We start from the raw sequence: 18,311 nt of genomic DNA on the forward strand, positions 1-18,311 counted from the left end.
TGAGCTCCCCAATTTAGACTTTTCAGGTCCTTAAACTAAACCAGCTGACGATAAACCACGGACTCTCTAATAAGACCAAAAAGCAGTACTTTCACCTGAATATGCCATTAAAACTATTAAAAAATGCATTGTGATCATACTGTTATGTTTGGAAGAAATCAAATTCTGAACCTTTGAAACATGAAAAATATTTATTACAAACTTATTTTAGTAACAAAATCTTGTATAAACATTATCTTCTTGTTGCCATGGTTGCGTTCATGGCTCGTTGCCGTTGACACTCCTGTACTGCTCCACGCGGAGCCTCCTCATCGTCTCCAGGTGTTTGGCTTTAGACCAGGACTCTCGGCTCAGAGCGGTCGCTCCCACAGACAGAGACAGCAGCCTGAGGACAGAGGGACAATGTAAGAGAAGAAACTGAATAAACTGAAACAAGCAAAGACATGGGTATGCAATATATAATTATGTAATCTCTCTACCATGAAGACATGCACTGACTAAAAATACTGTAGTACCTGAATCAGTTCAAGACATCAGTTAAGCATATGCTCATTTGTTTTTCAAAATAAAACCAAAAATAAGAAAACGAAAAAACAACAATTTTCTTCATTATTTGTCTCCAAAACCAAAATGAAAAAATGGATAACAATTAGTTTTTTCAATTTTTGATTTTGTGTTTAAATGAATAATGGAAAAAAAAAAACTGATAATAGGCGTTTCCCATTTCTGTGACTGAAACTGCGATGCTGGACTTTTGCACTGCATGCGGGCTGAACCAGGACAAAAAACAGGATTAAACTAGGTCTAAACCAGAAATGAACCAGGACTAAATTGGTCTCGGTCCCGCTCCCCGTCTCAGGACTAAACCAGGAGTGTCGGGATGGGGATGGGGCTGGGGCTGGAGGTCCACGTAGACTGTTTGGTGACCGCGACTGAGACCAGTTTAGTCCTGGTAGACCTGGTTTAATCCTGGTTCAGTTCTGGTTTAGACCATTTACATCGTTGTTTTTTTAAATTTTTGATTTTATTTTGAAAAATGAATGAACGAGTGACACACATATTCATTTTTCTGGTACCAGTACTTAAATGGCACCTACTATGCTGCATTGTCAACACTAGACCTAGAGAAGCAGAATATCATGTAAGGATTAAACACAGTTAAGCATCACTAACATAATAACTTATATAAATGTCTGGTTCTGGTTCTGGTTTGTTAATCAGGAAACTCCAAGTGGATTCACGCTGATAAAGGAAGAGACAGAGTGTGATATTAAGATTTTGCCAGCTGACTTTTAAAAGGTGTCCAAAATTGAGCTTAAAACTATGTTAGTTGGTAAAAGATTCTATTGTGGGACAGTGCGTGGGGGGGAGGTTATACTGGGTTGTATTGGGATTTCATACAATTCTTGTATGGTTTATTAGATCTTGTTCAGTGGTCGGCTGAAGTGAGGTGGATGTAATTGCTTTCAACATTCCTCCAGAGTTTAAGATGTTACACTGCTTTTTGGATCACAGTCCAAATCTCAGAACTTTAAAACCTGAAAACCAAACTGAGTCACTGACCGAGCCACAACCAGCAGCCTGTGCAAGTCCTCCGCTGAAATGCTCTGAGGGTCGTCCTTCCTCATGTCCACAAAGTCATCCTCCACCCACTGAACAGAGAGAGAAAAAGAGAGGTTTTTATTAAGTTATCATTTGTATGGGGTGGAAATAGTCCCATTTTCTCACCTTGGTCATTTCCTCAGAGATGTTGTAGTCAAGGAGCTGGGCCAGACTGAGGTACGTCCTGAAGCGGTTTATCTGAGTCGAGGAGGTCTGAGGGACATGAAGACCACTGACAGAGTCCTCCAGCTGAGAGGGGGCGACGGCGGGCTGGAGGGGCACCTGGCAGTCCGACTGAAGAGGAGAGGAAGGAGGAAGGATGGTTTCTGTCAGTCTCTGTGATGCTGAGTGATTGACAGATGATTCTAATCGATCGTAGTGAAGTATGAACAAAAGAAACTGCAAATAACTCGAGTTGCCTCTTAACAAAAATGTTTAAAAGTACATTAACTGTCATCCCTACCTAAAGTGTCATATTCATTTACAGAGAAATATCAAGGGCATTACATAGTTTATTGTCAAAGTTAATAATCATAGACTATTTCCTAGGATTTTAAAGCTTGAAAATATTTTTTGGCCTTCACTAAGATTAAGTGCAACAGCAGCAGCAGCAGCACTCAAAAGAGTTCAAGGCTTTTCAGAGTTTTAAGAAATTAAGAAACTTGAAAATAAGTCTGTGCAGTTCATAAAATTTTTATCAAGATTTGGTCATCTCTATAGCCAATCCACTGTCGGCCAATGGAGAAGAGTTCAAACAGAAGAGGAAATTTGACTTTTTTTGTAGTAAATGACAATAATTACAAACATGGAGTGTCCCAAAAAATTTGAGGTTATTTCACAGGCCAATAATTCTGGCAATTTTGTTGAAATAATCTTAAATTTTCACAGAATGTATAGAAACTAGGGATGTAGTGATATCCAAATCTCATGGTACGATATTTATTGCAATATTTTGAAGAGGCTAATATAATTGTAGATTGGACACTTTTTTGCTTTTAAAATACCTTGACAAGATTTTAGTGTGAATTATTTCCGTCATAATCCCAAGAATTCAAGTAAAAAACACATATCTTCATATTGTCTGAAATGAATCATGGGATATGTAGGTCTCTATGTTTATAAGCTGTTGCTACTATAAAACCATGTATTTAATCAAAGAAACTTGTAATTCTATATATTGTGACAGTCCACGATATTATTGTGAGACTTTTGACGATACGATATCACAGTATTTCGGTTATTGTTACATCTCTAATAAAAACAGATCAAGATTTTATATTTAATGTTATATTTTTGTTCTGTTTTCAGGTTGAGCCATACCGTTTACTACCAAAGAGAAGTCAATTAGTTTTCAAGATAACTGCTTTTAAAATTATGTAACATTTTTTGGGACAGCCTGAACATGAAGTATTGTCATGTGACCCAGTGCTACAAAATAATGCTGAATCTTTTGTGTTTAAAATTCCTCTTATAATTAACATAATAAGTGTATTCAGACTGTGGCCCTTTGACTGCAGCTGAACCCCGAGTCTCAGATCCAGACCGGTACTCTCAGGACTATCACCCTGGCACCAGCTGCTGCCATGGAGACGAGACAGGAATAGAACTCTACACAACAACACACACCACACACATACACACACACACACACACACACACACACGGGGGAACATACACAACACACACAGAACACACACAGGAATAGAACTCTACACAATAACACACAACACACGCAGGCACAAATGCACGCGCACACACACAGAGGAACGTACACAACACACATAACAGACAACGCACACAACACCACACATAAACAATACACACAAACAAATGCACAACACACACACAAACAACAGAGACACACAGAGGAACATACACAACCACACAACACACGCAGGAACATACACAACACACACAACATACACACACAGGAAGATACACAACACACACAGGAAAATACACAGGAATAAAACTCTACACAACACAACACACATATGCCACACACGTGCACAAAAACACACACAAAAAACACACTTACATACACAGGAATAGAACATACACACAAAACACACAGGAATAGAACTCTACATAACACACACACTTTCTGGAAGAGTACTCAACATGACGAGCACACACAGTACACACATGCTGTAACAGAACTCAGTGTACACACACACACACACACACACTCTTTAATAGCACTCTACACGACGCACACTCTGGATGAGGTTGGCCTTCAGATTATAGAATTAAGTTCACTGCTGTGTTATTTACCGAGACAGAGGAGACCGTGAGTGAGTGAGTGAGTGCACAATAACACGTCACAACACACAGCACATGTCAAACAGGAGAAGTTTTTATGTCAGTCTGGGATTATTTAACCCCAGATCCATTTATTTTGTTCACAAACTGATTTAGAGAGTGAACTGAATCTCAGATGGAGGCACGGGTCTGTTTAACTTTGTGGGTGGACCATATAACATGAAGGTATTTTTAACATTTATTTTGTGCTGACAGAAAGAGGTCAACTTTATGCAGCCTGGTTTATGATTTATGCCACTGCAGTAGAAACAAAATCTCAATATATACATTTCAATTATACAGACACGTTCCAGTAAATTCCTTGTGTTATGTTTGTATGTTACGAAGCATTTCTCCTTTTTGGGGATGCATTTAATGTCTCTTTCTCTCTTTTTAAATTGTATGATGATTATTTATGTTTTGATTTGAATGTATTTCTTTTTCTGTAAAGCACTTTGAAATACTTTGTGTACGAATTATGCTATACAAATAGGGCTGGGTATCATTCAGAAGTTGCCGATACAATACATACCTCGATACATTTCAAATCGATTCAACACGATTCAATAAAAACAAAAGGCTAAATCATGGCTGTGATACTAAAAGTCTTTGTTAAACCACTTCACTTTGTTAAACATTTTAATCATCAAAACAGTGAATATGTCAAATGTGTCGCATAAACAAGTTTTCTTTTACTAAACAAGCAACAAAACTGTTAGCCAGGCTGGCGCCACCTAGTGCCTCTGCTCAATTTCATTTGTCTCCAGCAACTAGGTCAAGAATCAGAATACACTAGACGGTTTTAAGAACCCCGGAAGTGCGAGTTTGGGCTCCAGCCAATCAGGGAAGAGCCATACATTCTGTGTTGGCAACGATTCCTGAGATCGAGGATTTAAAGCTGGAGCAAAGAATATTTGGTGAATTTTATATGATATGATATACCGATATTTCGATATTTTTGCACACCCCTATATACAAATAAACTTGCCTTGCCATATAGTCCCCATTGAATGTACAACATCACAATAAGGCATCTAACAGGACTCAGGCCACAATCTGCAATAGTTCATCATCATACCGTGTACACAATGGCAAATGCACAAATGCACACACAACGCACAAATTCCAGACTCACAGCACAGATACACAGAGACAAAGAGAGAGGGAGAGAGAGCAGAGGAACGTGGGGCTGGAGACGACCTCTGATAACCTCCGGTACATTACTGCGTTAGTCCAGAGGTTTAAAGGATTAGAGACGGGATATCCTCATGAGCCGAATATTTAGACCATAATATTAATAGACAGTGATAGTTTAGCCTTGTAATCGTTTTGGAGCCACATTAGAAGAGAATTATTAGTTTGTTTTGTTTTATCGTGAATTTTTTGTTAATTAGACACTGCCATAACCTACAAGAGTATTCAGTGACACATGACTGAGGAGACACTCATTTAAAGCAGCACTGTAACAAAGAGGCTCATGGTCTGCCAATTTCTAGTTTCCATGAGATGTCATATTCCACAGTATCACATTTAACTTGAATGTCCATGGAGACAAGCCAGTGATGTCTCTAGACCAAGTTACAGGTCAGATTTGTGGAGAGGAGGGCCAACTCACAGTAAACATGTATGAATGAAAGGTATTTTTAAGGAGTACAAACACCTGTAAATAAAAAATACAAGACAGAGTATCGTGAAGCATTCCTGGTAAAACAAAAACATCTCCAAGCAGGTGGTCATTTTATGATGATTATTTATGTTTTGATTTATTTTTATTGAGATTTTAATGTATTTCTTATTCTGCAAACACTTTAAACTTGCCTTGCCTTTCCAGGTGGTGGATACTTCAACTGAAAAGTTACATGGTGCAGCATTAATTGCACTATTATAAGCTTGTTTGTTTTAACTTTTGATTAGTTCTCTCTACTGGCAATGCTGTGTCCCCGAGCAAGACACTTCTTCACCCACTTGCCAGAAGTTTAGTGTGACTGACTGATAGGGCTGTGCAAAAATATAAAAATATTGATATATCATATATTTAATGTGTACAGTATCGATATCATAGGCTGTTGTATCAATATCGCCAAGAGTATTTTTTGGTGTATTTTACTAAATTATTTAGTTATAAAAGAATGAGAACTTCGCACATCAGTTACAGGAGACTAATGTGTTGGAGGAGAGGGAGCAGCCTAAGAATATAGAAAAATCCTGTACACCGTCTTACTTGCAAAATGTGAGATTTATTAGGATTAACAGTGCAATGTTTCAGAATTAGGCCTTTTTTTTTTGCCTGATGAAAGCCTAGTGCTGAAACATTGCACTGTTTGTCCTAATAAATCTCACATTTGATGCAATGAGATTCATTTGCTCTTCCAATATTTTATGCTTAACTGTCAGGTATGAAAAACAAACTCTTGGTCTGGAAAAAGAACCTAATAATATAAAATCTCACATTTTCCAAGGAAGACTGTGTGCGGGACTATTCTCTACTAAATTATTTTGTTACAGAGCTACAGTTTTGTTGCATGTTTAGTGAAAGAAAACTCATTTATGCCACACATTTGACATTTTCACTGTTTTGATGAGTAAAATATTTGTGTTTCATATTCACTTTGCACAAGAAGTGGTTTATTTAGTAACACAGCCATGATTTATTTTTTATTTTTTATTGAACCATATCGAATCGCTTTAAAATATACTGTATCGAGATATGTATTGATGTACTGTACTGGTGACTTCTTCTGATACCCAGCCCTACTGACTTTATGAAATACTTATACCAAGAGCAACTGTGTTAGAATGACCCTTTTTACAGATAAGCATGTGGTGTTTGAGGACATGAGTTATACTCTGCCCCTCCTCCTCTCTCTCCCCTCCTCACTCTCCCTGTCCTGTTTGTGGACAGGTGTAAGACACAGTCAGTCCTCACCGGTAGCAGAGAGCGTCCCTCGGAGGAGATGAGCACATTAATATTGCAGGGAAACTCCATCTGGTGGTAGTTAAAGTCATAATCAACCTTCTGCCACGAGATCAGGTTCCCCAGCGCGGTCACGTTCCTCACACCTGATCAAACACAAGACACAAGCATTCTAGGACAACTCATAGATAACTTTTCTGGTGAAGGGTTCGCCAGGTTACACAGTACACCTTTAGTACAGTGCTTTAAATCTACAACAGCTGGACATTTAATTTACTTCACACTTTCTTAGATCAGCAAAAAGGGTCTCTAGAGATGTTTGTGAGAAAAACACTACTTTATAAACACTGTTGGGCAAGTTACTTTAAAACTGTAAAGTGTTATTTATTACATTACAATATTACTGTATTTAAAATGTAAGGCAAATAACAATCAGTGAGCGAAGATGCCAGACTTTTGCGCCATATATGGACTGAACCGAGGATTGAACCAGAGCTGAACCAGAGCTGAACCAGGACTGAAGCAAGACTGAACCAGGACTGAACCAGGACTAGGAAACTAGAATCACCCCTGAGAGAACCCCGAGCCCGTGGAGAAGGGTGTCCGCAAAGCGCGATCGGGCGTCAGCTGCGATTTGCCCCATGGAGCGCGGAGCTCTGTGCTGGTCCTTTTGCCCACTGTCACCCAACAGTCTACACGGGCGCACTTCTGGGTCCATCCCGACATTTGGAACCATAACAATGACGTTTCACCGCTCCTGATATAGCAGTGATTTTAACGAATTAGTATGAAGAAAAACGAAAAACCCACCACTTCAATCCAGGTTAAAAATGCATAGTGACATGTGTTACTGACATTTGTACCGAGTAAAATATTAAAATTTTTTCCCCTGTCATGCTGAACATTACTGTGTTACAGCAAAAAACTATGCAGTACAGTGATTTGTTACTTTAATAATGCGTTACTCCCAACACTATTTATAAAGTACTGCGCCTATAATGTATCCTGATATTGCCAGTTAAAATGATGTAACCTTGATAAAACACCGAATACATGTTTGATTATTTTTATTTATGCATTTTTATTTGTATCTTTATTTAACCAGGAAATCCCATTTAGATTCAGAATATCTTTTACAAGAGAGACCCATCCAAGGTTTCAGATTTTAAAAGAAAGTGTAACTGAATATAATTTGAATAATTTAAATAATTTTTCATGGCAGTGTTTTTTCAAGAACATTTGGAGGATTTGAGGAAAAATAATTAGAACAAGAAAACATACTTGTAATAACTGACAATATACTATTACAGAAGACATTACTTTGCCTAGTATCCAACTTAGGGTGGACTTGTGTGTGAGACAAAGATCAGGGACAAAAAAAAAAGTTATGGGAACTGATGTGCAGCTGTTATACTAATACAGATTCAGTGGCGCCCCCTGTTGGTGTGCATGGGTAAAGCCTCATACCTGTAGTGTCCAGCTGCCCCTGCTCCAGCCGTGTCTCGTCCAGAAAAAGTGACGTGTTCTTGGACAGCTGCAGTGCTCCGCTCACCAGGCGATTGGCCGTGTAGTCCTTCTTGGGGACCAACCGCATCTGGTTCATGTTCTGCAGGCTCATGGGCAGGTAATACGACTGGGGGAAAAAACAACAATGTAAGATTAAACAATGAATATGACAGGTTGTAGATAATGTCCCAGTTTTGCATCATGAAAGTAAAAGACAAATGTTAAGGCGAGTGAATGACAATTTTAACCATCTATTGTAGGAGCTATTTACTTATTTTACTTATTCAAAGATTAGTTTATTATTTTTGTTTGTCAATTAGTTTAACAATTCAGTTTTGTTTATTTGTATAATACATTTTGCTATGTTAATATTATGTTTGTTAATTTGTTTAGTTTAATTTGGCATTTATGTTAGCACTTTTTCTGTTGGTTTTCTATTGGTTTTATGGGGCACCTAGATCAGTGTTTCCCCAAACTTTTTTCTGGGGACCCACATTTTAAAAGGTGCAAATCTTTGTGACCCAGGTCAATAGACATTATTCGTAAAGCACAAAATAAATTTGTGACCATTATTGAACATTAATGAGGATATTTTATAATTGACTCAGTGCTCGTGTCTCTCTGAACAATTAGAATTACTCAAGTTTTAAACAATGAAAAACAGTAATCAGTGTTTCCCACAGAAAATTGGTTGGAAGAAGTGAGGAGTTGGGAGGGTTATGTGGAGATTCCGTGCACGGAGAAAACGTGAGGAGCGGGGAGTGTGGAGATGTATGTATATTTATATTACAGAGCTACATGCAGATCGTGACAAGGCAACCCAAAAAAAAATCTCTTGCGACCCACCCTTAGAGAAACAATGGCCTAGGGGATAAAAGAGTGTTGTACAGAAAGACCAGAGTGCACCTGCATGTTTTTTACCAGTCGACAGGAGAGGCTGCAGGTGTAGGCTTTGATCATGTATCCTTGTTGTTTGCCTTTTAAACTGGAATAAATCCTGAAAAATGCAGTTCTGGATATGGACATTGATTTTGTTTTTTACTTCACTGTGTAAACCACAAACCCACGGTGCCCAAAATTGATTATTTGAGTTATGTTTAGTTCTGAGTTTGCTCAATGCTGTTTGTTAGTTTTTGTTCTCAAATAGACACTACATCCACTAAAGCAGTCTATGATGCCAATGTTTATGTTTTCATCAACAAAAAAGCAATATACAAAAGTTTAATCTACTCCCTCGAACCAAGTTAAAAACCTGGGACACACACGGGTTGGGATGGTAGGTATAAATAAAATTGTAAAAAAACGCATGTGGCATTGTCCAGTCTCAATTCACGTGTGGTCAGTGTATAATCTGAGACAAAATACAGAAGCGCAGTCTTCTGTATTTTGGTTAAACAAATGCAATTTATGCTCCTCTGGTTTAGACCTGGTTTAGAATTGATAAGATCCTAGTTTAGCCCAAGTTTAGTCCTGGTTTAGAACTGATATAGTCCTGGTTTAGACCTGGTTTAGAATTGATATAGTCCTGGTTTAGACCGGGTTTAGAACTGATATAGTCCTGGTTTAGACCTGGTTTAGAATTGATATAGTCCTGGTTTAGACCTGGTTTAGAATTGATATAATCCTGGTTTAGACCTGGTTTAGACCTGGTTGAGAATTGATATAGTCCTGGTTTAGACCTGGTTTAGACCTGGTTTAGACCTGGTTTAGACCTGGTTTAGACCTGGTTTAGACCTGGTTTAGAATTGATAAGATCCTAGTTTAGCCCAAGTTTAATCCTGGTTTAGTACTGATATAGTCCTGGTTTAGACCTGGTTTAGAATTGATATAGTCCTGGTTTAGACCTGGTTTAGAACTGATATAATCCTGGTTTAGACCTGGTTTAGAATTTATATAGTCCTGGTTTAGACCTGGTTTAGACCTGGTTTAGAACTGATATAGATCCTGGTTTAGACCTGGTTTAGACCTGGTTTAGAACTGATATAGTCCTGGTTTAGACCTGGTTTAGACCTGGTTTAGACCTGGTTTAGACCTGGTTTAGACCTGGTTTAGACCTGGTTTAGACCTGGTTTAGACCTGGTATAGTCCTGATGTAGCCCTGGTTCAGAACTGATATAGTCCTGATGTAGCCCTGGTTCAGACCTGAAATAGTCCTTGTTCAGACCTGAAATAGTCCTTGTTCAGACCTGAAATAGTCCTTGTTCAGACCTGAAATAGTCCTTGTTCAGACCTGAAATAATCCTGATATAGTCCTTGTTCAGACCTGAAATAATCCTGATATAGCCCTGGTTTAGACCTGAAATAGTCCTGATATAACCCTGGTTTAGATCTAAAACAGTCCTGATTTAGTCCTAGTTTAGATCACACTGGTCAAAAATAGGGACACCTGGGACATTTCTTGTATAAAACTGGGACAAATCACTGATTTTTGGTAAATCTGCTGGAACAGGGGACATAGGGCTCAAAAATGGGACTGTCCCGGGTAAATAGTCTGGTCTGGTCACCCTGAACCAAGTACAAAACCCAGTTTGTCTATTTTTCTGTTGTTTGTTACTCACAGATGGCACCAGTTGCTGTACGATCTGATACAGTCGTTCACTGTAAGAGGAGGCAGAGGGGCAGCCGCTCAGATTCAGGGTGAACTTCCCCAGAGGCAAAACATCTCGCCGTGCGTAACTGCAAAACAACAAACAAGTCTTAACACAGGATCTGAAATAACGCAGAAGTAAAAGTATTTGTAATATCATGAAATTTAAAAAAAAGTGCAAACATCTGTAATAATGTGACACTCTGATAAATAAATCTCAACGAAAAAAGACAAACAAACTTGTAAATGGTAGTAAAATTAGCAAAGACTTTAACACACAATCTACAAATTTAAGTAAGAAAGATGTAGAAATGAAAAATATATCTAGGCTATACAGAAGATGTGGTGGGTTAAAAAACAGTTTTAGCCTCCTGAAACAATTCAAAAGGTATATTTAGTTTTAAATTGTTAATTTTAAGGTAACAGTGTTAATTTCTCATTGTTCTAAAACCCATGGACAGATGCAGGTGCTCACACAGTGGAGATGAGGTGGAGGAGCATGTACTCGGCTGCCAGAGCGTCTCCCAAAAGAACGTGTGTGAAATACGACAACAGCTCCGCCCGAACAGAGGGGAACTCGGCAAGGGTCGAGGACAGAACTGAGGGAATGGAAAGAAAAAAGTGAGTTGCCAAAAACGTGTAAATGCATTCAAGTAGTTCAGATTATGATTCGATAAAAACATTGGACAATTTAGTTTACATTATTGTGCAGTTAAAGAAATCTCACACGATATCTCCATTATATATATTTTCATACATATATTAAGAATAAAAGGAGCCAAAAAAATGTATCCAAGTAGATGCACTAAAAACTACTAAAAAGATATATAACTCCCTCTCACCTACACACAACACTGAGTGCCAAAATTTAATTAAATTGCCTCTTTGCACATCTATGAACACCTTTTACTAATTACTAACTCAGAATTGCTACCAGGTATTGTTTTTAATACACAAAACAAATTCATCTGAACCGGTGCCCTGCCGAAATGGCCTATTCGTTGATTTGAGCTACCTAGAGCTACTACGCATGCACACCCCCAAGCACTGTTACAGTTTAAATGCACAGCGATTTGAGCTCCCCGAGGCAGAAGTTTTGTGGCAGAATACCTACGTTAGATGATTTAATAGTTTGGATTTAATATTTGATTTTATCGTTATCATTTTCATTACATCATATTTTATTTCCATGTGTAGAAAACATTGTAACTTTGTTTAGAAAGGCGCTGTATAAATAAAATTGAATTACACCAAATTGCCCCATCTTCAATGTCCCCAGTATGACAAAGGTGAGATATGCTACCTCTAATAGATGCATTATTTGAGAGAAGATACAGGCCTGTCAAGATTTTCACCTCTACCCATATTTATGAGCAAATAATGGTTATTCTAAAGTGGGAGCATTATTTGATGATTAAATTGTCCTGTCAATATGTGCTACCTTTAGTCAGAACCCTATTTGATAGCATAACAAGACTGTTGAAATTAACCTAAGCGTATTCATATAAATGAGTTGAAAGGTATAAAGTATGATCATCGTGTGCAAATAGTATAAAACCCGCTGTCTCTAATCCAAAGAAATCAATGTCACTTTTGATTTAGGCTGCTGGTAGCTCATTTTGATGGGGCTATCTGAGTTGCATTTTTTCTAAGATTATTTTACTACTTCTACAAAATCTAGAAACGCAGAAACGATGCCACTGAACATGACTAAACGCTTATGTATCCCGCCAGCTGGTCTTACAGGCGCCGTTGTCCTCCGGTGTTCCAGGGGGCAGTAGAGGGTTATTGTGGCACAGGGGTCTGGCGTGGAGCATGTGCAGGCGTGGGACGAGTGAGGCGGGGGGGCAGTGCACCCTCTGCTCTTCTGCTGTCTCCATGGCATCGGTGGGGTCCAGGAGGGAGCTGCTTTCCCTGTGGAGTGGACAAAAGGAGTCTGAGTAACAGGGTCAGATTGCTCATATGCTTACAGCGCAAATTCAGTCTTTATGGAAACTGTCATGCTTCTTTTATTTGTCATTATTGTAAGAGAATTTAAGTAATTTATCTTCCCCGTACATCTTTAAGTTTAACATTGATTCACAAAAGCTATATTTACAGCATGATCTTCTCTTGGCATACCATTGAACCATACCATTATCTAAATTGTGGCATATTTCTGTTTAACTGGTGCCTACTGGCCTTCATAGTCTCACCACACTTGCTTTACAAACCTCCTTCTTTGGAAGTATAGAAAAGGGGCTTGAACACTCAAACATCATACTATGTTCACTTTTCTAGTTCCCCTGGGCCCGTATTATTAATAGTAAATAAACTTCTTGTGCTTAAGACATCCAGCTGGTCTCCCTTTCTTGGACAAGCTGAAAACTTCTACAATTATTGATGTATTATTTTTTCTTAACTACATACATTTAACTCCTAGATAAAGATCCATTATGTAACCAGTTTTGTTTACAATTATAAATACAAATATTATGAAATTTTGTATATCTCTTAAATGGGTAAATCTTTGTAAAACTTAACAGGAGAAAAAAAAAGTAAAACAGAAAAACAAACATTTAAACTTCTATTTAAAGTTGAAGAAATTGGTACAAATTTTAACTCTGGGCAGATACTTGAATTCTATGCTATAGTTTATGATTTGCATCTGTTATTGTACAATTTCCTTTTGCTTTTTTCTTAAGAACGATAACTTGTTTTTAAAATTTTGCTAAGACAGCAAGGTATAAAGAGTAGGTCTAATAAGCATAAGTGTCATCCTACGCCTTTTTCGATCTTGTTTCTTTTTTAATCGTTTCTGTATTATGTCCATATATACACCTGTGACCGAAATAAACAAATCAAAATCAGTGATGTTATTGCATTGTCTGGAAAGTTCTACAGTATGGCATTAAAATTTTGCATCTCCACCAAGCCAAATTACAGGTCAGATTTGAGTAGAAGCAGAAAACTCTTTCAGCAAGTTTCTCAAGGACTTTTTGAGCAATAACACATGTAATTGAATAAATATGAGAATGATTAATGGCAGAAGGTGGAACATTCCTAGCAAAGAAATAATAGTTCCATGACGACAAGCAGGTAGGAATCAAAAACAAAAAGTTGCACCTTTAACATACGTGTACTTTCCATGTTTATGTTTCAATTGTCAGCTGAATATCCTTGTTTGGTTTTAAGTGTGGACAAATTAAATTACTGGTGAATATGATCCTGTGTTTGTCATTACGGATTAGATTATCATGTCCCTCGTAAATGGTCTTAATGCAGAACAATACAATAAAATAGTCTTACTTTTCATCTGCCAGAGCGCTCAGGGCCGGGCTCACAGACAGGATCCCATAAACCTCCAGTATGTCATTGACTTTAAACTTGTCCCAATCTTCATAAACCTAAAACAAAAACAACAAACAGGATTCAGTTGAGAGTTGATGTTTTGGACAATGACTAAAACTACACAAATTACCAAGAACAGGGTTAAACATCTGCAATATTTGATTGTAATAAAAGTTTTGGAGATGTCACAGACCCATTGTCTAGTCTGTGAAATGTGGTTACTGTAAAATCTAATTAAATGAATGATTCACACTTTCAAATAATATCACCCAAGATGCCATTTTTGGACCTGGAGTTGTGTTTTGTTCCATTCACAGGTCTGAGTAACCCTTTATTATAACTAATAAAGAGTTATTATTATTATAAAATGCTCTGTTCCACCTAGTGGTAGTTTTAATTTAACTCTTTTCTTTTACCCTTTGTTCAGAACACAAATTATTCTAGTGAAGGTCTTTGGAGTTTATGAAATGAAACAAAAACTGAAACAGCAGTACAACATTTATTACTACATTTAGAATGTATTATTACCATTTATATTCTTTACTCTTTATTATTATATTATATTATGATGCGTGAGCTGTGTCCAAATAATTTTCCTTGTGAATCAATAAAGTTTGTCTAAGTCTAACATAGATCATAAAATAGTGTAATATGGGCAGTTTAACGTGTAGGTCTGAACTGACTTTGACGAGGCAGGACGGGCCCTTCTCTCCGGGTAAAGGGAAGTTGAGGTCGAGAGGAGCTGTTGTTGACGTCTGGTTTGAAGGAGCTTCAGTTTCTTGTCTTTTACAGTCGCCGTTTGAATGGTGTTCAGTGTGAGGACCTAAACAGAAGCAGAAATAAAGAAATAAATGTAAGAAGAGTTAATACTACTAACAAAAATATTGCATTTATAAAGACCCCTGTTATTACTCAACAAACTTAACACTGCATTTTTCATTCATTTCTCAGTCACATTAAGTAGTGGCTACAGTTTCTCAGTTTGGGATAAAATTATCTGTCACTGTTATTTTGTTTTTGTCAGTACATAAATCAAACAAACCATCATGATTTTACAAAACCCAAAGACTTTTTATTATATATTAGTAGTTTTATAATTCACATTTTGAAAGTGGCATGGCTCAGGGTTTGAGGCAGAACGAGCATCCATATCATCCAAAACTAAATTGTATTCATATTTTAATTGCACTTTTTTGTAAATAAATGTAATCATAACTATAAATCACAAAATTTTAACTTCATAACCCTGGTGGTGGTAAACTACTGATATAAAAGTCAAAACTGCCACAACAACAAATTCATACATGTGTGCTTGAGGTTTTTTGCTCAAAGACATCAACACAATATTTAGTATGTGGTTTTCTTGATGTGAAATGTTATTATGGGAGGCAATTTTTCATTGTACCTGCTATATATCCAAAAGGAGAATTCACAAATGTTGAACCTGGTCATTTATGTTGGCGAGAAGATCCAATAACTTGCTATTTCACAACAACAAAAATCTGCATTATCAGCTTTTCATTTTAGTTGCCCCCATCTGTATTAAATATTATTAGTCTATAGAATGTTGTCTTTAACAGTTCAACATTGTAATTAGTGGCTAAAGCCTGGATACTAAGGCAACATAAAAAAAACACTACATAATGTGAGATAATGGAGGTATCAGGTTGAAACATATTCTTAGTGAGCCAGAGTAGTGCTTCATTCCTACATTAAATTATGGAGAGTTTATACCAGTTTGCTGTGTGTCCATTGCGTCTCCTTCGTCCTCTTCATAGCTGCGTTTCTGTCGACTTGGAGTGTACGATGTGGAGGGAGTGACGCGTGATTGGCTTGAAGCGGTGTAACAGTGAGACAAGAGTTAAGGAAAAAAATATATTACAGTGTGTGGCATTAATATACAGGAGATTAGTTGTAGCAGTAATTAAAGGTGGAGATGTGGAATTATTTATTTTATTTTATTTTAACAGATCGAGATTGAGTAATTTCTAATTATCAATGATCAGCTAAAGTCTTTAAATGCCAAAAATTAAAAGTGCTTAATTTCAGGAAAGTCATTTTTCAGTTATATTGTTCAGGTCTACATAGAAGTAACTATATCTAATATTTACCCACTCCCGATTCTTCACAATTGAAGTGTCATTTTACTCCACAGCCATTAACCTATATGTAAAACCAGGTCTCATGATCAGTCTGGCCCGAGTATAGTGTATTACTGTATTTGTAAAATAATATAATGAAAGGATATCTCTTTGACCCAAGGGTTTTCCCCGGGGATAGGTACACAGTAGAAAGTCTGTCTTTCTGAAGTCACTGTGTTTTCAGAGTTAAAATCAATCTGAAAAACACAAGAGATCAGTGTTATGACAAAGTCAGTGGACAAAGAAGGGTTTTAGTTATTTTTAGACTTACCCCAGAGTCTGCTACATCTCTGTATTTGCCACATTTTAAAACCTAAGGATCAATGGAAAATGTTGAATATTAATTAAATACTACTTAAGAATATCTAAAGATTAGGTTAGTTTAAAGACAATAATAACAGCAGAATGTCCCAATGTGTATGTATGTCCCAAGCAGAATATATTAGTTTTAAATAGTGTTTGGTACCATACATCTATTGGTTTACTGTTTGTTTTTTTTAATAGAAAATCATTATTAATCAAGTTAAGGTTTTATGCATGCCCCAAAATGTAATTTCTAGTCAGAATATCAGTAGTTCCTTTTATATTGTCATCAACTCCTGTTTACCCATCTAGTTCTGATAATAGTTTTTTTCTTCTTTCGACAACCATACTCTAGTGTAGAGACTGACAAAGCCATCTGGCAAACAGCTTTACCAAATCACCTATTACCACCATCTAATTAAAGCACACATAAAATATCTCTTACCTTGGCTTTTGTAGATGGGTCTGCAGTCTCATACACTCCCATGTAAAACTCAGGGTCAAACATGTCCTGGATCAAACAGCGAAACTTCACCAGGCTGTTGGGCTTCAGGTAATGCAGGGGCACATCATTAAGAGACGGGATCTGGAGGCAAGTACACCATCATTAACATGCATTATTACATTTAAATGTAGATTACGGATATTCCTGCAGTACCGAAGTTTGAACGTCTTTTTCTTTGAGCTGCTCTTTGAAGAAACCAACAGCTTCAGCCTCCCACTCTGAGTCTGTTTTGTTTTGGGTTTCACCTGAAAAACATTAACAAATATTAATGCAGCATCATTACTGTAGGGTTGAGTAAGTGGTCTACTCTTATGCACAGATGTCAGTGTATATTTGCAAATAAAATCCAAATATTAACATTTTAGGCATTACAGTAAGCGTTCAAAAACCCATGTAAAGCTCAATAAACTTTTGCACCCAACTTTTTTTAGTTATGACTTATGTATTGTAGTTGTGAATTTGTAACGTGTTACTTATATTTAGATTTAGATGTTTAGACCAGTTTATCCATACTTTCTCACATTGCAAAGGAGAAAAAATGTTACTTGCTCACCACAGCCACATGTACAAAGTTGAGTTGTTAGCATGCTAAGTGGCTAACTCACTCACTGTCTCCCCGTGCAGTGCATCCATATGAGAGCTGTCAATGAGCCGCATAAACTCACCAAACATCGCCTCCACAACACCCAGCGGGTTATTGATCCAGTCCTGCGAGCAAGGCATCTTTAATCAATGAAACGGTGCTGAGTGAAGTAAAATGATCCAACTAAAATCCGGAGAAAATTGGAGTACTTCGCTGACTTTCCACTCTCTTCAGAGCTGCAGAAGCCAGGGCGGGAAAATGACGTCACTGGTTCGCGGCGGGGTACGTTTGTTTTGAGAAAAGAGACTGCCCACGTGTAAAAAAAATAAAATGTATTAAATTAAAATATTTATAATTGTTGAAAAACGTAACGTATTTATAAATAATAGCATAAAAAGTAAGCTAAAAGTAAAAAAAAAAAATCTATCTATATTTCTTTGGTTTCTATGGCAACAACAACTGCATTTAATTTTTTGTCAATTCTTTCAAAATGTGTTATTCTTTTTGTGCTCATTCATATAATAAGATGACAAGTGAAG

General features: G+C 37.1%; 1 protein-coding gene across 2 annotated transcripts; it reads right to left on the reverse strand.

Moving 5' to 3' along the window:
- Nucleotides 1-172: 172 nt before the first annotated feature.
- Nucleotides 173-18,035, reverse strand: mcmbp (minichromosome maintenance complex binding protein). Of its 2 annotated transcripts, none has more exons than XM_020927093.2 (16): nucleotides 17,855-18,035; nucleotides 17,343-17,434; nucleotides 17,130-17,270; nucleotides 16,653-16,694; nucleotides 16,489-16,578; nucleotides 15,975-16,089; nucleotides 14,924-15,063; nucleotides 14,199-14,296; nucleotides 12,655-12,824; nucleotides 11,386-11,509; nucleotides 10,882-10,999; nucleotides 8,285-8,450; nucleotides 6,830-6,963; nucleotides 1,729-1,896; nucleotides 1,564-1,652; nucleotides 173-385 (listed from the first exon to the last, which is right to left on the reverse strand). In XM_020927093.2, exons 1-16 carry the CDS (start codon nucleotides 17,910-17,912, stop codon nucleotides 259-261), a joined length of 1,872 nt encoding a protein of 623 aa, XP_020782752.1. In that variant the 5' UTR covers nucleotides 17,913-18,035; the 3' UTR covers nucleotides 173-258. The 2 variants fall into 2 exon arrangements, with proteins under 2 accessions (XP_020782752.1, XP_055018857.1); XM_055162882.1 differs by having other exon boundaries at nucleotides 15,975-16,082; nucleotides 16,488-16,578.
- Nucleotides 18,036-18,311: the final 276 nt, after the last annotated feature.

This window comes from Boleophthalmus pectinirostris, unplaced genomic scaffold (assembly GCF_026225935.1).
Source record: "Boleophthalmus pectinirostris isolate CB_2022bp ecotype Guang Dong unplaced genomic scaffold, ASM2622593v1 HiC_scaffold_5, whole genome shotgun sequence".
In the NCBI taxonomy this organism is placed as follows: Eukaryota; Metazoa; Chordata; class Actinopteri; order Gobiiformes; family Gobiidae; genus Boleophthalmus; species Boleophthalmus pectinirostris.